Here is a 17,669-nt window from a genome sequence, read left to right on the forward strand (position 1 = left end):
ATAGAGATGAACTCTGGGTACAGATTGAATTGAAGCATATTTTTTTCAGTTCTTTCATTTTTCTTGCCTTTTTTGCAACATGGCTAACATGGAAATGTTTTGCATGACTTCATATGTATAATAGGTATAGTTAATAGGGGTGGGAAACCTGCAACCTCAAGGCCACATGTGGCCTTCTAGGTCCTCCAGTTTGGCCCTTTGCCGGAATCCAAACTTCACAGAATAAATCCTCTTAATAAAAGGATTTGTTCTTTAAAACTTGGACTCAGTTAAAAGGCCCCACCCAAGAACCTAGAAGGTCACATGTGGCCTTGAGGCTGCAGGTTCTCCACCTCTGGACAGAATTTCTTGTCTTCTCAATAGGGCAAGGGACTAGAGGGAGGGAGAAATTTTGGAACTGAAATAAAAAGAAAAACAATTTATAGGAAAACAACTTAAAAAAAACACTCAATCACAAAATGGACGTTTAAAGCAAAATACAAAAGACTTAAAACTTGGTTAAGTTGACAAATTTATTCCTATTATTTTACTAAGTTAATAAACTTATTCTTACTACACTGCTATTGTCCACTATGCCAGTCAGTCAATATGTATTTATTGGGTGTGCTTACTATGTTCTGGTCATGGTACTCAGGGCAGGGATGCAAAAGCAATGTTTCTACTTTCAGAGAGCTCATGCTGTTGGTTACTATAGGGAAGTCTGGGCAATTGTGCACTGAGAGAAAGCTAGATAAACTCCCGAGTGCTACTGGACAGCCAGTGAAGAGCAGTCCTCGTACTCTCTCTGGGGGTATCTGGAAGTACACAGCAGATAGATGAGGGGAGGGGCAAGATGAAACAGTTTGGGTTGCCTTGATTTTTATCCTGGGTATGTGCCTCCTGGTTGTGGTGGCTGGAGGAAAAGAGGAGAGTGGAATGAGGGGAGAGGCAGGGAGAGAAGGCAAAAACAAATAACCTGCCTGTGATTGAAGGACTGGACTGGGTAAGCCACTGCAAACTTAATTCCAGTGAGTGTGTGTGTGTGTGTGTGTGTGTGTGTGTGGTGAGAGGGCAGGCTGTGCTGCCCAATACATACTTTGCTTCAAACGCCTTTCTCCTCCCAAAGTCAGTTTCTATTGGAGTCTGGGACTAGGGATGTGTACAATGTGCTTTGTATCAAACCCTGATCCAATGCCCACCTGCAGTAATGTGTCCATTCCTGGGTACCACAATTTAGGAAGGAGATGGATAAACCAGATAGTTTCCAGAGGAGGGCAATTAAGATAGTAAAAGGCCTCAAGGATGTGACACATGAGGACATGTTGAAAGAGCTGGGAATATTTAGCTTACAAAAAAGAAGACTTAGGGGTGATGAGACAGCTCTCCTCAAATATTTGAAAGCCCATTTGGGGAAGAGGGAATCAACTTTGGCTCCAGAAGGGAAAGTGGGTAGAAGTTGCAAAGAGGTAGTTTTCAGCTTGATATCAGGAAAAATTTCCTAATGATTAGAGCCATCAGATGGTAAAATTGGGGGTCTTCCACAAAAGAATGTTGCAGAGGGCATCCTTGTTCAGATATGGGTGGAAATAGATTGGATGGCCTCTGAGATGCATTTCCATCCAGAGATGCTATGATTCTGTGAACTGTACTGTAAAGGCTCATATGACTGGCCTGTAGGCATCAACTGGTTACTGTTATTAGCACTTTCTAGTGTAAAGGTAATTGTCTAAATAGCACATTAAATTAAGTATGCTTTGACAACTCTCCAGCCATGTCAAATTCATCAGGGAGAGCCAGAAAGATGAGAAAGAATAAGAAGGTCTTTGGGCAGAAGGTGGGGGACCTCTTGTTAGGTGTGGTGAAGAGAAGAGCTTCAGGCTGCCGATATGGCTTGGAATGGATGGTCTCTGAGGGTGTTTACAATTCTAAGGTTTAGAATCTGGCTTCTATAAGATAGTTGGGTGAGGCCCATAGGAACTGAACCATGGGTGACTTTAGAGGATGCTGTTCTAATGGAAGGGAGATAGTATAATGGCGTCGAGGAGAGAGTGGAAGCCGTAGAGTTGAGTTTCAAAGTTTAGTTATGAAAAACTAAAGAAAGAGAGATCACCTGTCATTGGGAAGTGGCAACTGCTAGAATTGGATGGGGCTGTCTTTACAGAAAGTGTCATAGGATCTAGGTCCAGAAAGAGGATCTAAGAAGTCATCTTGTCCAAATCCTCCATTTCACAGATGAAAAATTTCAGGTCTTTTATCTCCAGTTTGGTTTTTTCCCCCCTACTGTTAGCACCAAAAGGCTACTGTTGAAAAAAATAGATCCATTTTCAAGCCTGTATCCCAACTGATGGTCTCACCTTTAATCTCTCTGCTTTTCCCACCTGTCACAGAGAGAGCTGGGTGGCACAATAAATTTGACCTGGAGTTGGGAAGACCTGAGTTCAAATCCTGTTTCAGTCGCTCCCTAGCTGTGTGACCCTGGGCAAGTCACTTAATCACTGTGAACTTGTTTCCTCATCTGTAAAATGGAGATAAGGGTAGTGCCCACCTCAGAGGGTTATTATGAGGATCAAATGAGATAAGGGGGAGGAGAATAAGAATTTATATAGTGTTTACTATGTGCTGTGCACTGTGCTAGGCACTTTACGATTATTAGCTTATCATCAGATTAACTATGTACAGTGCTTTGAAAACCTTGAAATGTTATATAAATCCTAGCTATTATTTTTATAATCTTCTACAGAGATCTAACCATGTCACTCCCTTGACCAAAAACTTTCATTGGCTCCCCATTACATTTAGGATAAAACACAAAATCCCTAGCCTGGCTAAATTTACACCATCAGTCTAATCTGATTCCAACCTACTTTCTGGACTCATTCCATATAATTCTCCTCATTCTCTATGTTTCAGCAAACTGGGTTATTAGACATTCCAGGGTTTCTTCCTGTCCCTTTCCCATTAGTATTTGCAGGTCCTGTTCCCGTCAACATCTGTGGAAATTCTTTTCTTTCTTCAAAGTCAATACCAGATGTCTGCTCCTTCTTAGAGATGCGGGACCATGCAGTAGAGAAAGGGCTGAACTTAGGGTCTGGAGGACCTGGATCAAGGCTCAGACACTTATTAGCTGTCTGACCATAGATGAATCACTCCTAACTTGTTTCCTCATCTGTGTAAAATGAGGAATTGGAGTAGATGCCCTTAAAAGTCCTTTCTGCTCTGAATATATCATCTTGGAAGCCTCCTCTGAATTGCCCAGCTGATCTCTTCCCCATCAAAATTTTCTAGATTGTTCCTTTTCCCCCATCATACACCCTACGTTATATCATACCTACCTATTCAGAAATTCTATTTTCTTCTATTAGATTGCAAATTTCTTGAAGGCAGGGTCTAAGTTAGAACTGTCTTTTTACTTTTATACCTTGTAACAGTGGCTACGACACAATAGGTGCTTAATAAATGTTTGTTGAAGAGAAAGGGAAAGGAAACAAGCATTTATTAAGTGCCTACTATGTGCCAGGTATTGCACCATGCACTTTACAAGTATTATCACGTTTGATCCTCACAACAACCCTGCAAAGATGGCGCTGCTATGATCCCCATTTTACAGTCAAGAAAACTGAGACAGGGGCAGCTAGGTGGTGGAGTGAGTAGAGCACCGGCCCTGGAGTCAGGAGGACCTGAGTTCAAATCTGACCTCAGACACTTGACATACTTACTAGCTGTATGACCTTGGGCAAGTCACTTAACCCCAATTGCTCTGCCTTCTCCCTCTCAAAAAAAAAAAGAAAAGAAAACTGAGACAGAATTTAAGCACCTTGCTCAGGGTAACCCAGTTGTTAAAGTGTCTGCGACTGGATGTGGACACAGGTCTTTCTGGTTCCAGGACCCATGCTCCATCTGCTCTACCTGGCTGCCTATGTGATGGATAGATTAGAAGGGACGAGAGGGGATGACATCTAGAGCACAGGAGAGGCTTGATTGTGAGGGTAAGAGAGACTTTTCTCGGTTACTTGAAGGAAAGGGAGATGGGTATATATTGAGGTGGAGTGAGTACTGCTGGAAAAGCCTCATTCCTGCCCGACCCTCTCCAGCTTTTCATCCATCCTTTCAATAAGTACAGGCTGACAGCACCTATCATGTTCCTTGCACTAAGCCTATGGGGGAAACAAAGTTCAATAAGACACCGTTTTGTGATAGAACTAGTGCGTGCAAAACACGAAAGGTGTAAACATCTGATGGGCAGACATTCATTTTTCATTCATAGCCACAGAATCGGTGATCACAGAGTGTGAAGGACAGAGTTATTTTTAACAAATAATTATTTCAAAAAAAATTGGAAATAAAACAGTCTTAGCAAAGCTGGAAAGAAGATGAAGAATACAAATGGTGTGCCTGCTCTCTCTTTGCTCCAGGATGAATGAAATATGCTTCATTGCTGTCGTCTATAACTAAATTGTAATTCCCCAGCGGGCAAGAACTGAGTCTATCATTCCATCTTCCTCCATGCTTTTGTGACAGCAGATGCTCGGTGAGAGAGATAATAGAAGTGTAGGCAAAAGCCGAGTTTCTGAAATACCCAGTGGGGTCGTAAGGGGCCAGCCCTGAGGATATTTGGTCTCATTTTTCAGCCAGGGCTCAAACAAAACAGCTCCCTAGCTGTCTCGTAACAGAGGCAATGTGCCCAACTGAGAATGTGCTGACATCACCAAAGGGCAATGGCAGCCCGGCAGCATCTGAGGTGTAAGTTGTAAGGGTCCTTTCTGTGGGTGTGTTCCATGTGGAATTTCTTGGCTACACACGTCCCCTAAATGTATCTCCTCTGAGCATATTCCCTGGTCATGTGAGTTCTCTTCGTATATGTCATCGATTTGTGCCCCTTGGTCATAGGTGTTTTCTGTGTGCCTTTCTCCACGGATGATATGTATGTGACCTTCATCTCCTTACAGAATCATCTTTAACTCTTCTCTCTCCCTTACCCTCAGATCCAATCTAGTGCAAAGAAATATTGATTCTATCTCTCCCATATTTCTCACATACAGATAAAAGATACCATTCTCCTTCAGACCCTCTTCTCTTCTTATCTGTGTCATTTTAATAGTCTCTTGACTGGTTTCCCTACCTCTAACCTCTTTCTTCCAATTTGTCCTTGACATTGCTAATGGAGTAATTTTCTTAATGTGGAGAGGTAGTCATGACATTCTCCTTCCCCTGCTTAAAAACCTTCCGTGGCTCCCTCTTATCTATCCAGTAAAAGATTACTTTCTCAGCTTCATCGTCAAGGCCCACTGCAATCTGATTAACCCATTTTCTAGCCTGATTTTATACTACTCTGACTCCTCTTCTCCCTGTGACCTAAGACAAGTCATTTAACCTTAGTTTGAAGAATGGATGGTGGGGTGGGGTGGGGAGATTCACTAATTTATATCTGAGATTTCTTGCATCACTAACTTCTTTGATCCTGACCTCCTTCACAAAATAATAGAATTTGAGAGTTGAAAGGGACACCAGCAGCCCAACTGATAACCCAACTGAATCTTCATGGCAATGTACCCCACAAGTGCTCACTCACTTGGGGATCTTCAAGGAGGAGAATCTCATACCTCTTGAGGCAATCCATTCCATATCGGTTCTATCTGGTCTATTTCCCATTCCCTGTTTCTATCTCAGGGCCTTTGTGAGTGCTGTTTTTTTCAACATATCTCTGCCTAATGGAATTTTTCCAGCTCAGGTACCACCTCCTTCATGAAGCTTTCCTGATCCCTTGATCACCTCATCTAGATGGGATCCCCTCTTCCTCAAACTTCTCTTGCCTCAGACTTATCTTAAGCACTTGTTGCTTAGTCATGTCCGGCACTTCATTATCCCATTTGGGTTTCTTTTGGCAAAGATAGTGAAGCGGTTCACGATTTCCTTCTCCAGCTCACTTTACAGATGAGGAAACTGAGGTAAATAGAACTAAGTGACTTGCCCAGGATCACACAGCTAGTTAGTGTCTGAGGCTGGATTTGAACTCAGGAAAATGAAACATCCTGATTCCAGGCCTGATACTCTATCTCCTATACCACCTAGCTCCCTACTCTTATGCACTAAGCATAGTTTAATTTGTATTTTGGTTATGCGCATATAAGTCTTACTCCTTTACCAAATTGTAATTGTATACTGGAGGACTGGGCCTATGTCCTATTTATCTTTATATTCCTAGCACCTACAGAGTGTGGCACCAGTCAAATTATGTTGAATTGAGGCAAGTTTATGATGTTGTAAAGGTTATGCTTATATCCTGCCTCCTGGCATAGAGATAAATGAAGACTGAGAACCTAGCAACTCAAGAGACAAAGAGAGTGGGTTTTTTCCTCGTCCTTCTCATCATATTTTTTTTTCTTCAGTGCACAGTTTGAGAAATGGAAGAAACAAGAGGCTCTATTTTAGAATAGTTTTTAAAAATCACTTCTGACAAATGTTGGTTAGAAGTTTCTTGCAGTGTTGATATAGAGATGCCCTATGGGTGTCCCATGGCTATAAATTTGGACTTCAAGCCACAACTTACATGAAGGATTTGGTACAATGAGGTTCAGGGAGGCAGTTGCTTAGGACAGGTAACCAGGTGAGGGTAGGAAGAATTTGAAAAGGTGGGGAAGGAGGAAGAATCTCCCTGGCTAATTAGTGTTATTCATGCTTGATACATTCATGGCAAACTGGCTTATTTGCTGTTTCCCCAAAATGCGCAGGCTTTCCTAATGCCTGGTAAGGCTCTCTCCTTCCTTCTTCCTCTTAGAGTCTTTAGCTTCATTCAAGACTCAGATCAACTAACCATATCTTTTCTGGATCATTCTAGTCATTAGCATTCTTTCTTTCCTCAAATTGTTTTGCAAGTAATTATCACTTCCTTGAAGCTTCCTCAGCATGGCTCTACTTTATTCCCTCTCTACCCAACAGAAACTTGGAATCTACTCTTGGGTTCCCTGCCTCTGATACGAGAGCTTTTCTGCCTCCTGACTGCTTTCTTACCATGGATCTATTCTCCTTTCACCTCCATCCCAAAGGACATTTAGACTCCGCCCTGGGCCCCAAACCATGTCCCCAGGAGAGTAAGGCATAGCCTTCCCCCTTTTCAGCACATGTGTTGTCTTCTCTCATTAGAATATCAGCTTCTTGAGGGCAAGGACTGTCTTGCTTGTTTGTGTATCATCAGCACTTAGCATAGGGCATGGCTTATAATAAATGCTCTTTCAGTGTGTCTATCCTTTCTCTTTATCATCTACTTGTTTATATTTCCCAAGTGAATACACTGCTCTCTGTCCCCCCCCACCCCTATCTCTTGGAATCTCTTCAAGGGTCTGCTCAAGTGCCACCATCTACAAAAGGTGTTTCCTCATTTCCTCAATTACCAGTCTCCCCTGCCTTAAAAAATTTACTTAGTATTTGTAAGGAGACTGAGGCTTTTTAGTGACCAGAAAACATCAACAAAACTGCTGTTGACAGATATGTATAATAAAGATAGGAATATAAGGTGTATGGTTGGAGATGAAGGACCTTACCAAAAGGTAAATCCCTTTTGCTCTGGCTCAAATTCATTTACATCCTAAGTCAGAGAAGATCTCAGTTATATCTAATCCTAAATAAGTTAGTTTTCAGTAACAGAAGACGTTGGTCTTCTCTAGAAGTAGAGATCAAAAAGAAAAGACAGTCTAAGCCTAGGGGGATCTCTGCCTGTTTTAATTTTTTTTCTTTTTTCTTCTCAACCGGGCATGGCAGATATGACTTAAAAGCAGGGAGATATTCCAGCTGCTATACCCTAGCAGACTGGAGTTGAAAGGGCTAGTGTGGTTCTGAAAAGATACATCTAGAAGCTAGTAGCTTCTTGGAAGCAATGATCTGCAAAGGTTACACACATAGAAGCCATCAGAGAAACACTTAGATGATAATTTAGTGGTCACCATTGGAACTGCCATGAAAGTAGCACAGAAATGTGCCAGTGGAGAGACTACATGCCCAGCACTCACCAATAGACCAGCAGAGATGTCACTCCAGAATCAAGAAGGCTCAGCGAGGGTAGTATGACAACATCACCAGAAGATGTCTCTTTTCCTTCAACAATGGAGGCTTTCCCCTCCAAGTAGGTGCCCTGACCATACCTAGTCCCTCTGTGTGTGTTTCTAATGCACGATGCTTATGCATGCTAATTCTCCTACTGGTGGGCACCCTAGATTTATAGGAGGAATGTTTTATTGTGAATTTTCTTACTATACAATTTCTTTAGATCTCTTTGCTTTTAATTAGTCATGTGCTCTGGCTGGCTAGAGAAGAAGTAAAAATATCAGCAGGGGCTCGTGAGCTGTGATTTTGTGTAGATGTGGGATCACAGCATACCTTCAACTTGAGACAGCTATTCTAGTGGCTCCAAGTGTATGACCCAGGGGCTACATATTTATTTTGCATTTACTTATCTGTGTATATGTTGTTTCCTCCCAGTAGAATACGAATGCCTTAAGTACATAGACTGGTTTTTTTTAGCATAGTGCTGAGACTAAGGGCCTGGATCTCTGATTTCACTAACTCCCAGATAAGGAAACTCCCACAATGAAAGTTAGCACTTTGAGTCTTTAAAGAACAAGCAAAAGGAAGCTAAGCGATTCTCCCCAGGGACACAGCCAGTGGATGTCTGAGGAAAGGAGAGGTGAACCCAGTTCTGACTGGCTCTCTCTATGCTGCCTCTGAAGGTGGAGCACCGGCAAAGCATTTGCAGAGAATGTTTTTTTGTTTGTCAAGAATAAAAGCCAGGAGATTGAACACTAGCAGATATGGAAATTCAGCTACTCTCTAGGAACCATGGACGAAGGACCTTCTAACTCTGCTCAACCTGGAGACAGAGATATGGTCAGATCATAAATGATAACTGAGGTCATCCAGTAACATTATTCCCATTACCCACCTGGAGGCTTCTGAAATATAAAACTCTTTGATTTCCTTGAGGGTGTATGGTTGCAAACATGAAGTCTGATGCAGGTATATGCTGGAAAATGTTTAACAACTATCTCCAGGAAAAAAAAAGTGCCCATGATACACTTTCAAGTTTCAACTTCCAAATTTAGTGATGTTAATTAAACATTAACTCTTTTCATCACTTTTTTAGGTCCGGACAATCAACAAAATCAATTAGCAGTGATTTGAGTCAGCATGGTATGATAGACAGGAGCCCTGGACCTGGTTCAGGAGAGCTCAGACTTAGTAGCTGCATGGCCGTGTGAGGGTGCAGAGAGGACTGGAGACCACAGCTGTCATACAAGAAACTCTCGAAGGAAATGGGGATGTTTAATTTGACAAGACAGGATTTAGGAAGGCCAAGATAGTTGTCCTTATGTATAAGTTATCTTGCTGAGGAGGCCTTAGACTTGTTTTGCTGGGCCCCAGAGGGCAGAACTTGGAAAGGTGAAGGGAAGCTAGAAAGAGGCAAGCTGAGTCTGATAGAAAGACTTCCTGACCGCCCAACAGTAGAGTGGGCTAGCTTGAGGGAGAAGGTGGGGGAAGAGAATAAGCATTTATATTGCACTACCATGGGCCAGATGCTTTATAAATATCTTATTTGATCTGCACAACAACACTTCGAGGTAAATGCCATTTTTATTCCCATTTTATAGTTAAGGAGACTGAGCTGAACAGGCGGTAGGTAACTTGCTCGGGGTGACGCACTTATTAAGTGTCTGAAGCTGGATTTGAATTCACTTCTTTTTTTCACTTCAGGCCCTGTGCTCTATCCACTCTGCCACCAGCTACCTCCTTGAGAGACCATGTTGGGTTTGATATTCCTGTGGGACATCCAGCTTCTCAACTATGCCCTCAAAGAGGGAACTGCATATTGAGGAGTGCGCACACCATAAGACCAGCAGAGATGGTCTGCTGAGTCCTGCTGAGTTCTTCGGTTAGGCTTGCTCAGCAAGGCCACGGCAACTAGAAGGCCGGAGGCAGAATGAAGGAACGCTAGGATCCAATGGAGAGCATCCAAGTTGTCCCAGTTTACAGAGGAGAAAACTAAGTTACTCAGAGGGGAAGTGGATTGCCTAGAGATGTACCATAACGTAGTTGACAGAATGCTGAACTTGGAATCGGGAATACCTTGGTTCAGATCCTGTCTTAGACACTAAAAGACTGTGTGGCCCTGGGCCAGCCATTCAACCTCTGTGAGTTTTCTCATACATAAAGTGGGCATAACAGTAGCACCTGCTTTGCAGGGTTATCCTGCGGATTAAACGAGACAATGTATATCAGATGCATCACAAATTTCAAAGTACCATGTAAATGTTTTCATTATTTTTGTTTGGTTTGGGGCACATACTGCTTTTATTCTTGGCATAGAATCAATAGGCAAATTAAACAGTATATAATAATGATCAAACAATGGATAATAAAATAATTGCAAAATGACTAGGTACCGGCTGCTCTTCTGGACTCTGAAAGTTCCCAAACAGTAAAGAAGTTATTTTGAACCCAGGAATCTCAGGAAATGAAATTTGGGTGGACAAAAGAATGTATGTGGCAGAGCACAGTTAAAAACTCAGCGTATGACTCATACATTCTGCAGGATCAGTCATCAGGTCAAAACTCAGAGACTCTTCAGGAACTATGGGCCAAGGACCTAGGCACTCTTCTGTCACCACAGAAATAAGGACTTGGGAGAAGACAGATACTCTCTCTATGAGTTATTATTGCCCAAGGTCACATAGCTAATGGCAGACCTAGGAATCAAATCCAGGCCTTCTGCCTTAAAGCGCTTTCCCCACAATACCATGTTGCTTCTCAAAGTACCAGAATCACCTCTGGAGCTCTTCTCCAGTGAGTGCAGATCTGAGCTGCTTTCCATCTTGCAAATTAGAGCACAACAAGGAGTCTCTCATCTGCTATACTTCGGGGTGGGGTAATAACACCCAGGGACAAATACCACCCTCGCTCAACATAGATACAGAGAGAAATAAGCAGACAAGACCAACTCCTAACTAGAGTGAAAGCAGGTATGTTACTTCCATGCTATTCAATGAAATTGCCATTCCCCATTCTCAGCTCTTGTTACTTGATTGTCTTCTGGGAAGTCTACTGGTTCAGTCCTTGGTGATGACCTGGATGAGTACCCAGGGGCTCCTTGAGTCTTTACGGAGAGAAGAAGGGCTCAGTTTCATCTTCTGGGTTGGAGGAAAGGGGTTCCCTTTTTGGAGGTGGTCTATTGCTAGCCTCTTTGAGGGGCATCTCAAGTTTTAGGATGGGTGGTGGTGGGGAAGAATCAGGGATCACCAGGGTAGAATTGTTATCATTCCTTGTATCTGCTTGGGGGCCTGGAGTCTTCTGTATTTATCCCCTATAGCCAGGTGAGAGTTTCTGGTTCTGGGGCAATACCAAATTGGAATAGATGACAGAGAAGTCCTATGGAGAAAGCAGATATCAGAAGAGGAGAAAAGGGAAATGGAGGAAATGAGAATACTGGGGAGCCATACTTACCTCTTCCCTTGGGGACAGGTCTTTGGAGATGGCTGTGGAATGAAAAGGAAGTATCTAGATTTAGGCATTAAAGCTCATTTGCTCAACCCCTTCACACTTTATCCCTTGTCCAGCTCTAGGGTGAGTGGGATTATCATAGAAAACAGTGGAAAGTGGGACGACCCCAGGGAACATTAGGAGGTTGACTTCTAGTCCACAGCATGCCATTGCTAACCATCTTCCCCCCCACCCCCATGCTCTGTCCTTCTTTGATTTCTGTAACATTATGCTTTTATCTTGCTTCCTCACTAACTACTCCTTCATCTTATTTCCTAGCCATTTTTCCTCTCCCCTCTCTAACTATAGCTTTATCCTTGGTCCTCTTTTCTCCTTCCATTCTCTCTTTCTTGTGATATCCAAGACTTCAAGACTCAGTGTCTCCAGTCCTGACCATTTCCCTGGGCCTTCAGACAACCTTGCTAGAACTTCTCGCAAGACATCTTCTTTTCGATCAAATTTCCACTTGCATTTCAAGCTCAAGATTCTGCTGCCCCCACCTCAAACCTGCTTCTTATGCTGGTGTCACGAGAATTTCTTCCTCCTCTTTAGTTCCAGTGTCTAACTTTGGCTCAAACCCAATACCCTATCCACTCCCTTTTTGGTTAGATCAGTTCATGATTGTGTTATGGACTTTATCTATTTCACAGTAAGCATACATAGAAACCTTTCATCTGTATCTGTAAAATTCATTACATTTCCTCCCTTTTGGTGCCCACTTAACTCTCCAAATCACAAAGTCTCCTTCCCAGTGCCTTCATGTGGAAGGTAAGCTCTGTAAAGGCATGTTTCATTTTTGCTTTTGTATCCCTAGCACCTGGCTCAGTGTTATCCACTTAATAGGTCTTTAATTTTTTTAATTGAATGTCTCATCATCATTGGTCATAGAGCAGGATAAAATTTGGGGTGGGGAGGGTGGATGCACAGGGAAAATCCTTCAATGAGTCACCCACTGTATTTGGTTCTTCAGTGTTTATATCTTCTTTGTGTCTCTTCAATGATCACCCACTATTTGCTGAGCTTCTTTGCTCTTTTACAATCTGATGCCTCTCTACCTTCCCAGCCTACCTTATCTCATAGTGTTCAGTTCAATAAACATTTATTTGGCACCATTGGTGCTAAATAAATGTTTGTTGAATTGATGTGACCCTGGGCAAGTTGCTTAACCCTGTTTACCGTAGTTTCCTCATCTATAAAATGAGCTAGAGAAGGAAATGGCAAACCACTCCAATATCCTTGCCAAGAAAACCCAAATGGGGTCACGAAAGAGTTGGACATGACTGAAATGACTGAAGAAGATGAAGAAGAAGAAGAAGGAGAAGAAGGAGGAGAAAGAAGAGGAGGAGGAGGAGGAGGAGGAGGGGGAGGAGAATGAGGAGAAGAAGTAGTAGTAGTAGTGGTAGTAGTAGCAGTAGTAGTAGTAGTAGTAGTAGTAGTAGTAGTAATAAGAGGAGGAGGAGGAGGAGGAGAAGAAGGAGAAGGAGAAGAAAGAGAAGGAGGAGGAGGAGGAGGAGGAGGAGAGAAGGAGGAGAAGTAGTAGTGGTAGTAGTAGCAGTAGTAGTAGTAGTAGTAGTAGTAGTAGTAGTAATAAGAGGAGGAGGAGGAGGACAACAACATGACAAAATGTGCTACATACTAGGCATACAAAAGCAAAAATGAATGCTGCTGCCCTTGAGGAGCTTATCTCCTACAGGCAGACCCAACACATACACAATAAGTCAATACAAAACCAGTAGGGCATAATACAAAGTGAACTCAAAAGAGTGAGACAATGAGGTGGGGGAAGGGATTATGAAAGGCCTCAAGCTAAAGATTCTGAGAGACAGAGAGGCAGGTGGAAGGGGTACATTGCAGACAAAGGCTATTACTTGTGCCAAGGAATGGAGGAGGGAAATGTGATATGTAAAGTGGAGAGTGCATGAAGGGGACTAGTTAGTCAACAAGCATTTATTAAGCACTTACTAAGGGCCAGGCACTATGGTAAGCACTGGGGATACAAATCTAAGCAAAAAGAAAGACTGTCTATGTCCTTGAGGACATTAGATGGTAATGGGGGAAGATAGCACATTGCGGGGAAGCTGCAAAGGCATGGGGAGTAATGAGGTAACCAGGCAAAGGCATGGCGGCTTATTCTAGGGAATCAAGGATAGCTGGTCTGGGCACTTCCCAGAAATGGAGGCTGCAGGAAGAATTCACCAGTGGGTGAGAAGGCCAGCAGAAGCAGAAGCAGAAGCAGAAACAGGAGGCCGCTGAGGCATGTGAGGGAATTCCAGAGAATGAGGGGATGCAAGATTGGAGATCAGAAAGAAAGGTTAGGGCTGGATAAGTAGTTCTGAGTATTATCAGAATGGAAATTATAATTGAATCCATGGGAGCTGATGAGATAAACTAATTGAAAGAGTATAGAGGGAGAATATAAGAGGGCCCAGAACAGAGCCTTAGGGGAATATCCACAGTTAGTGGACATGACCTGAATGAAGATCCAGAAAAGGAGACTGAGAGGAGCCGTTCACCAGGTAGGAGAACCAGGAGAGAGCAATGGCCTAGACCAGGGGTGGGGAACCTGTGGCCTTGAGGCTACAGGTTCCCCACCCCTGATCATCCACTAATGTGAAATGAGATCAGAAAGCTAGATGGGGACTAGATTGTGAAGGGTTTTAAACGCCAGGCTGAAGGTTTTGCATTTTTGTACTAGAGACTAAAGGTACCGTTGAAGATTTTTGTGTGGCAGGGTAAGAGAGAGCCTCAGTTTCCTCATCTGTAAAATGAGCTGGAGAAGGAAACAGCAAAGCGCTCCGGTATCTTTGCCAAGAAAACCCCAAATGGGGCCACGAAGAGTTGAACACGACTGAACAACATCAGGGTAAGGAGGAGTGACGTGGTCAGATCTTTCCTTTAGGAATGTCAGTTTGGCAGCTGTGTGGAACAGAGACTGGAGAGGGAAGAAATCAGAGGCAGGCAGACCAATTAATAGGCTAATGTAGTGTTCCAGGCAAGAGGCGATTATGGCCTGAACTAGAGCAGGGACTAATGAGTAAGGAATGGAGGAAATAGATGCAGGGGCAGAATTAACAAAACTTGGTAACAGATTGGTTCTAGGGGTTGAGGAAGAACAAAGAGTCAAGAATAACTCCTAGGCTGTGAACCCTGGTGCCTGTTAAGGGTACCAATAGAAATGGGAAAATTTGGAGGAGATGGGTTTGGGGAAAAATAGAATGCATTTCATTTTGGACAAGTTGAGTTTCAGGTACCTAAGGGACATCTAGGTGGAGATGGCCAGTAGGCCTGGTGTTCGGGAGAGAGATTAGAGTCAGATACATAGATTTAAGAGTCATCTTCATAGAGATAACCATGGAACTCTGGGGAACTGATGAGACCATGCAGGAAGAGCTCATATAAAGAGAGGAGCTCCGTGACACAGGCTTGGAAATACTCGCTCAGTGGGCAGCAGAAAATAGTCAGACAGGTGGAAGGGTCCAGAAAGAACAGAGCGATGAAAGATAAAGGAGGAATGTCCAGGGTAAGGGGATGGTTGACATTGTCAAAAATCACAGAGATCAAGAAGATTAAGAGCTGAGAAAAAGCTTGCCACCTCCTGAACAGGCCCCTGTGTATCTTCTTCCTTTTCCTTTCTGACAACTGAATTTTTACCTATCCTTTTTTTAATTGTTAAAATGATCATTTTTCACCTATTTTTTAAACCTCAGCCTAAATGCCCCCTTCTCTAGGAGTATCTCCTGATTCTTCCCTCCCCTCCCCCAAGAAGCAGCATGATACAGAGGGAAAAGAACTTAATAAGAAATCAGAGACTCTGGATTCAGCTCCTGGCTCTGCTATGTACGCTCAACTTGTGGAGCTGATCAGATTTCTTCGTCTCTCTGGCCTCAGTTTTCTCATCTGTAAAGTGGGGGTTGGAATGGATAATTTCTAAGTGCTCTCCAAGAGCTAAATCCTGTGACCTTGGAGAACTCACGTAGCACTGTGTTTTGCATCTCTCTCCTGTGTTTAGGATCATAGAATGCATGAGGGGAGAGGACCTTAGTAAAACTCCTTCATGTTACAGATGATGAAGCCGAGACCCAGAGAGGTTGTGTAGGTGGATAGCACAGTGATTTGGTTGTCAGGGTAACAGGAGTGATGAGTAGAGCAAAGGTTGCCAGCTCCATGGGACTCTTTTAGTCTCGTTCCCGAGCTGGCGATGGTGTGCATGAACTCAGGCTAGGGACCAAGGGGCATGATTCAACTTAACTAAATCCAAACATTTATTTAACACTTACTATGTGCTAGTAGGGGCCGCTAGGTGGTGCCATAGTGCACAGAGTGAAGGGTCTGGAGTCCGGCCACTCATCTTCCTGAGTTCTAATCTGGCCTCATACATTTACTAGCCATGTGACCCTGGGCAAGTCACTTAACCCTGTTTGCCTCAGTTTCCTCATCTGGAAAATGAACTGGAGAAGGAAATGGTGAACCATTCTATTGTCTTTGCCAAGAAAACCCCCAAATGGGGTCACAAAGAGTTGGTCCTGCCTGAAACAACCATACAACAATAACAGTGTGCCAGTCTCTGGGGATATAGAAAGAAAAATAAAATAATTTCTATCCTCAAGGAGTTTATATCTATGGGGGGTTGGGGGTTAGCATCATGTACACAGTTATACAAATACAAAATATGTGTGAAATAAATACAGAATACATTTTTGGGGGGATGGGGAGGGGAATATCACCAACAACTAGATGAACTGGCGAAGGTCTCTTGTATGAGGTGGCCATTGGGCTGAGCCTCGAAGGGAGCTAGGGATTCCGAAAAACTAACTATAGCGTCATCCAGCTCTCCAGCAGTTTTGCAAAGTAGAACTTCTGGGATAGCATTTAAGGAGCCAAGATAACAACTAGAAGTATGATGGGATTAAAAGAAATGAATTGACCAGAAGTCAAATAAAAATTTTGGTTGGAGGATCCTGAGCGCCAGAAGAGAAGTCGAATTTTAAAAAAGATCGACTTCATCTAGGCCTGAGAGCTTCTGTTTTATTTTGCTGACTGCCTGGATGAGTGAGCTGCAATAACTCCTGGGGCTATGGCTAACCGAGTAGAGATGTCTCCCTGCAGGGCAGAGGCCCTAAATAGCAGCTGCAATTCAGTGCAAAGATGGGGGTGGGGAGGAAGGAAAAAAAAGTAGCTGAGGACTTGAAGAGCATGCATAAGCATGTAAAGACCGGAAGATGGCAGCAGAGAGCAGCTTAGAAGCAATCCAGGAAGCAGCCACCCGTGGGAAGGCATCACCAGGGGATACTGATAACATTGGCTCTGCGAGGGAGGAAGCAAGCAGCAACACTGGAGGCAGAAAAGGGTTTGAGCTGGAACACCATTCTGCAAGCATGAGTTTAATGGCCATATAGGGCACAGTGGAGAAGGGGTAGGCCCTGGAATCACGAGGATCTGAGTTCAAATGTGGCCTCAGACACTTATTAGCTGGGTGAGTCATTTGACTATTTGCCTCAGTTTCCTCATCTGTAAAATGAGCTGGAGAAGGAAATGGCAAACCACTGCAGCATCTTTGACAAGAAAACCCCCTATGGGGCCAGGAAGAGTCAGATACAAATGAAACAACTCACCAGCAACATACTGTACCACCCTTGTACACCCAGCTATGTGTATGCCTATCTAGGTGCCTTCCCTGGCCACATGTGTTCCCTGGTTATATGGTTTCTCATGTGTGTATTCCTTGGTTACATGTTCCATATATGTCTATGTTTCAGGCAGACCACATATATACATATTCATATTTTCTGGCCATGTATGTTCCCTTTCCCACTAATGGTATGGTAATCTGTGGGAGAATATAACCCTGTCTGTATGAAGAGATCTTTCTTCTTACTTATATGGCTGGACTGTTTAGTTGAATGGGCTTTTGTTGTTACTGTTTTCTTGTTTGCTTTGTGTCTCTTGATTCACTATTAAAATAGAACATTGGTAGGGACTTGTGAGCCACGGTTCTGAGGAGATGCTCACTCACCACAGTGCGCCTCAAAACTGGGGTGTGTCCAGGGGTGGTCCCAGCTGATCTACCCAGGGTTACAAAGACAAGCGTCAAGCTTAGGATTTGAGCCTGGGTCCTCTGGCTCTAAATCCAGCTCTCGTGTCTTAAGTTATTTTAATAGCTACCTGCG

The 17,669-nt window shown here is 43.3% G+C and overlaps 1 protein-coding gene across 1 annotated transcript in view; it reads right to left on the bottom strand.

The window, feature by feature from the left end:
• Positions 1 to 10,370: 10,370 nt before the first annotated feature.
• The window catches only part of FCRL6 (Fc receptor like 6), a 32,827-nt gene continuing 25,528 nt past the window's right edge, over positions 10,371 to 17,669 (bottom strand). Inside the window, exons 10-11 of the mRNA XM_036756537.1 lie at positions 11,467 to 11,498; positions 10,371 to 11,391 (exon numbers count right to left, since the gene is read on the bottom strand). Coding sequence (XP_036612432.1) covers positions 11,320 to 11,391; positions 11,467 to 11,498 — 104 coding nt within the window. The 3' untranslated portion in view covers positions 10,371 to 11,319. The remainder of the gene's footprint in view (positions 11,392 to 11,466; positions 11,499 to 17,669) is intronic.

The sequence above is a fragment of the Trichosurus vulpecula genome, chromosome 4 (assembly GCF_011100635.1).
Source record: "Trichosurus vulpecula isolate mTriVul1 chromosome 4, mTriVul1.pri, whole genome shotgun sequence".
Classification (NCBI taxonomy): domain Eukaryota; kingdom Metazoa; phylum Chordata; class Mammalia; order Diprotodontia; family Phalangeridae; genus Trichosurus; species Trichosurus vulpecula.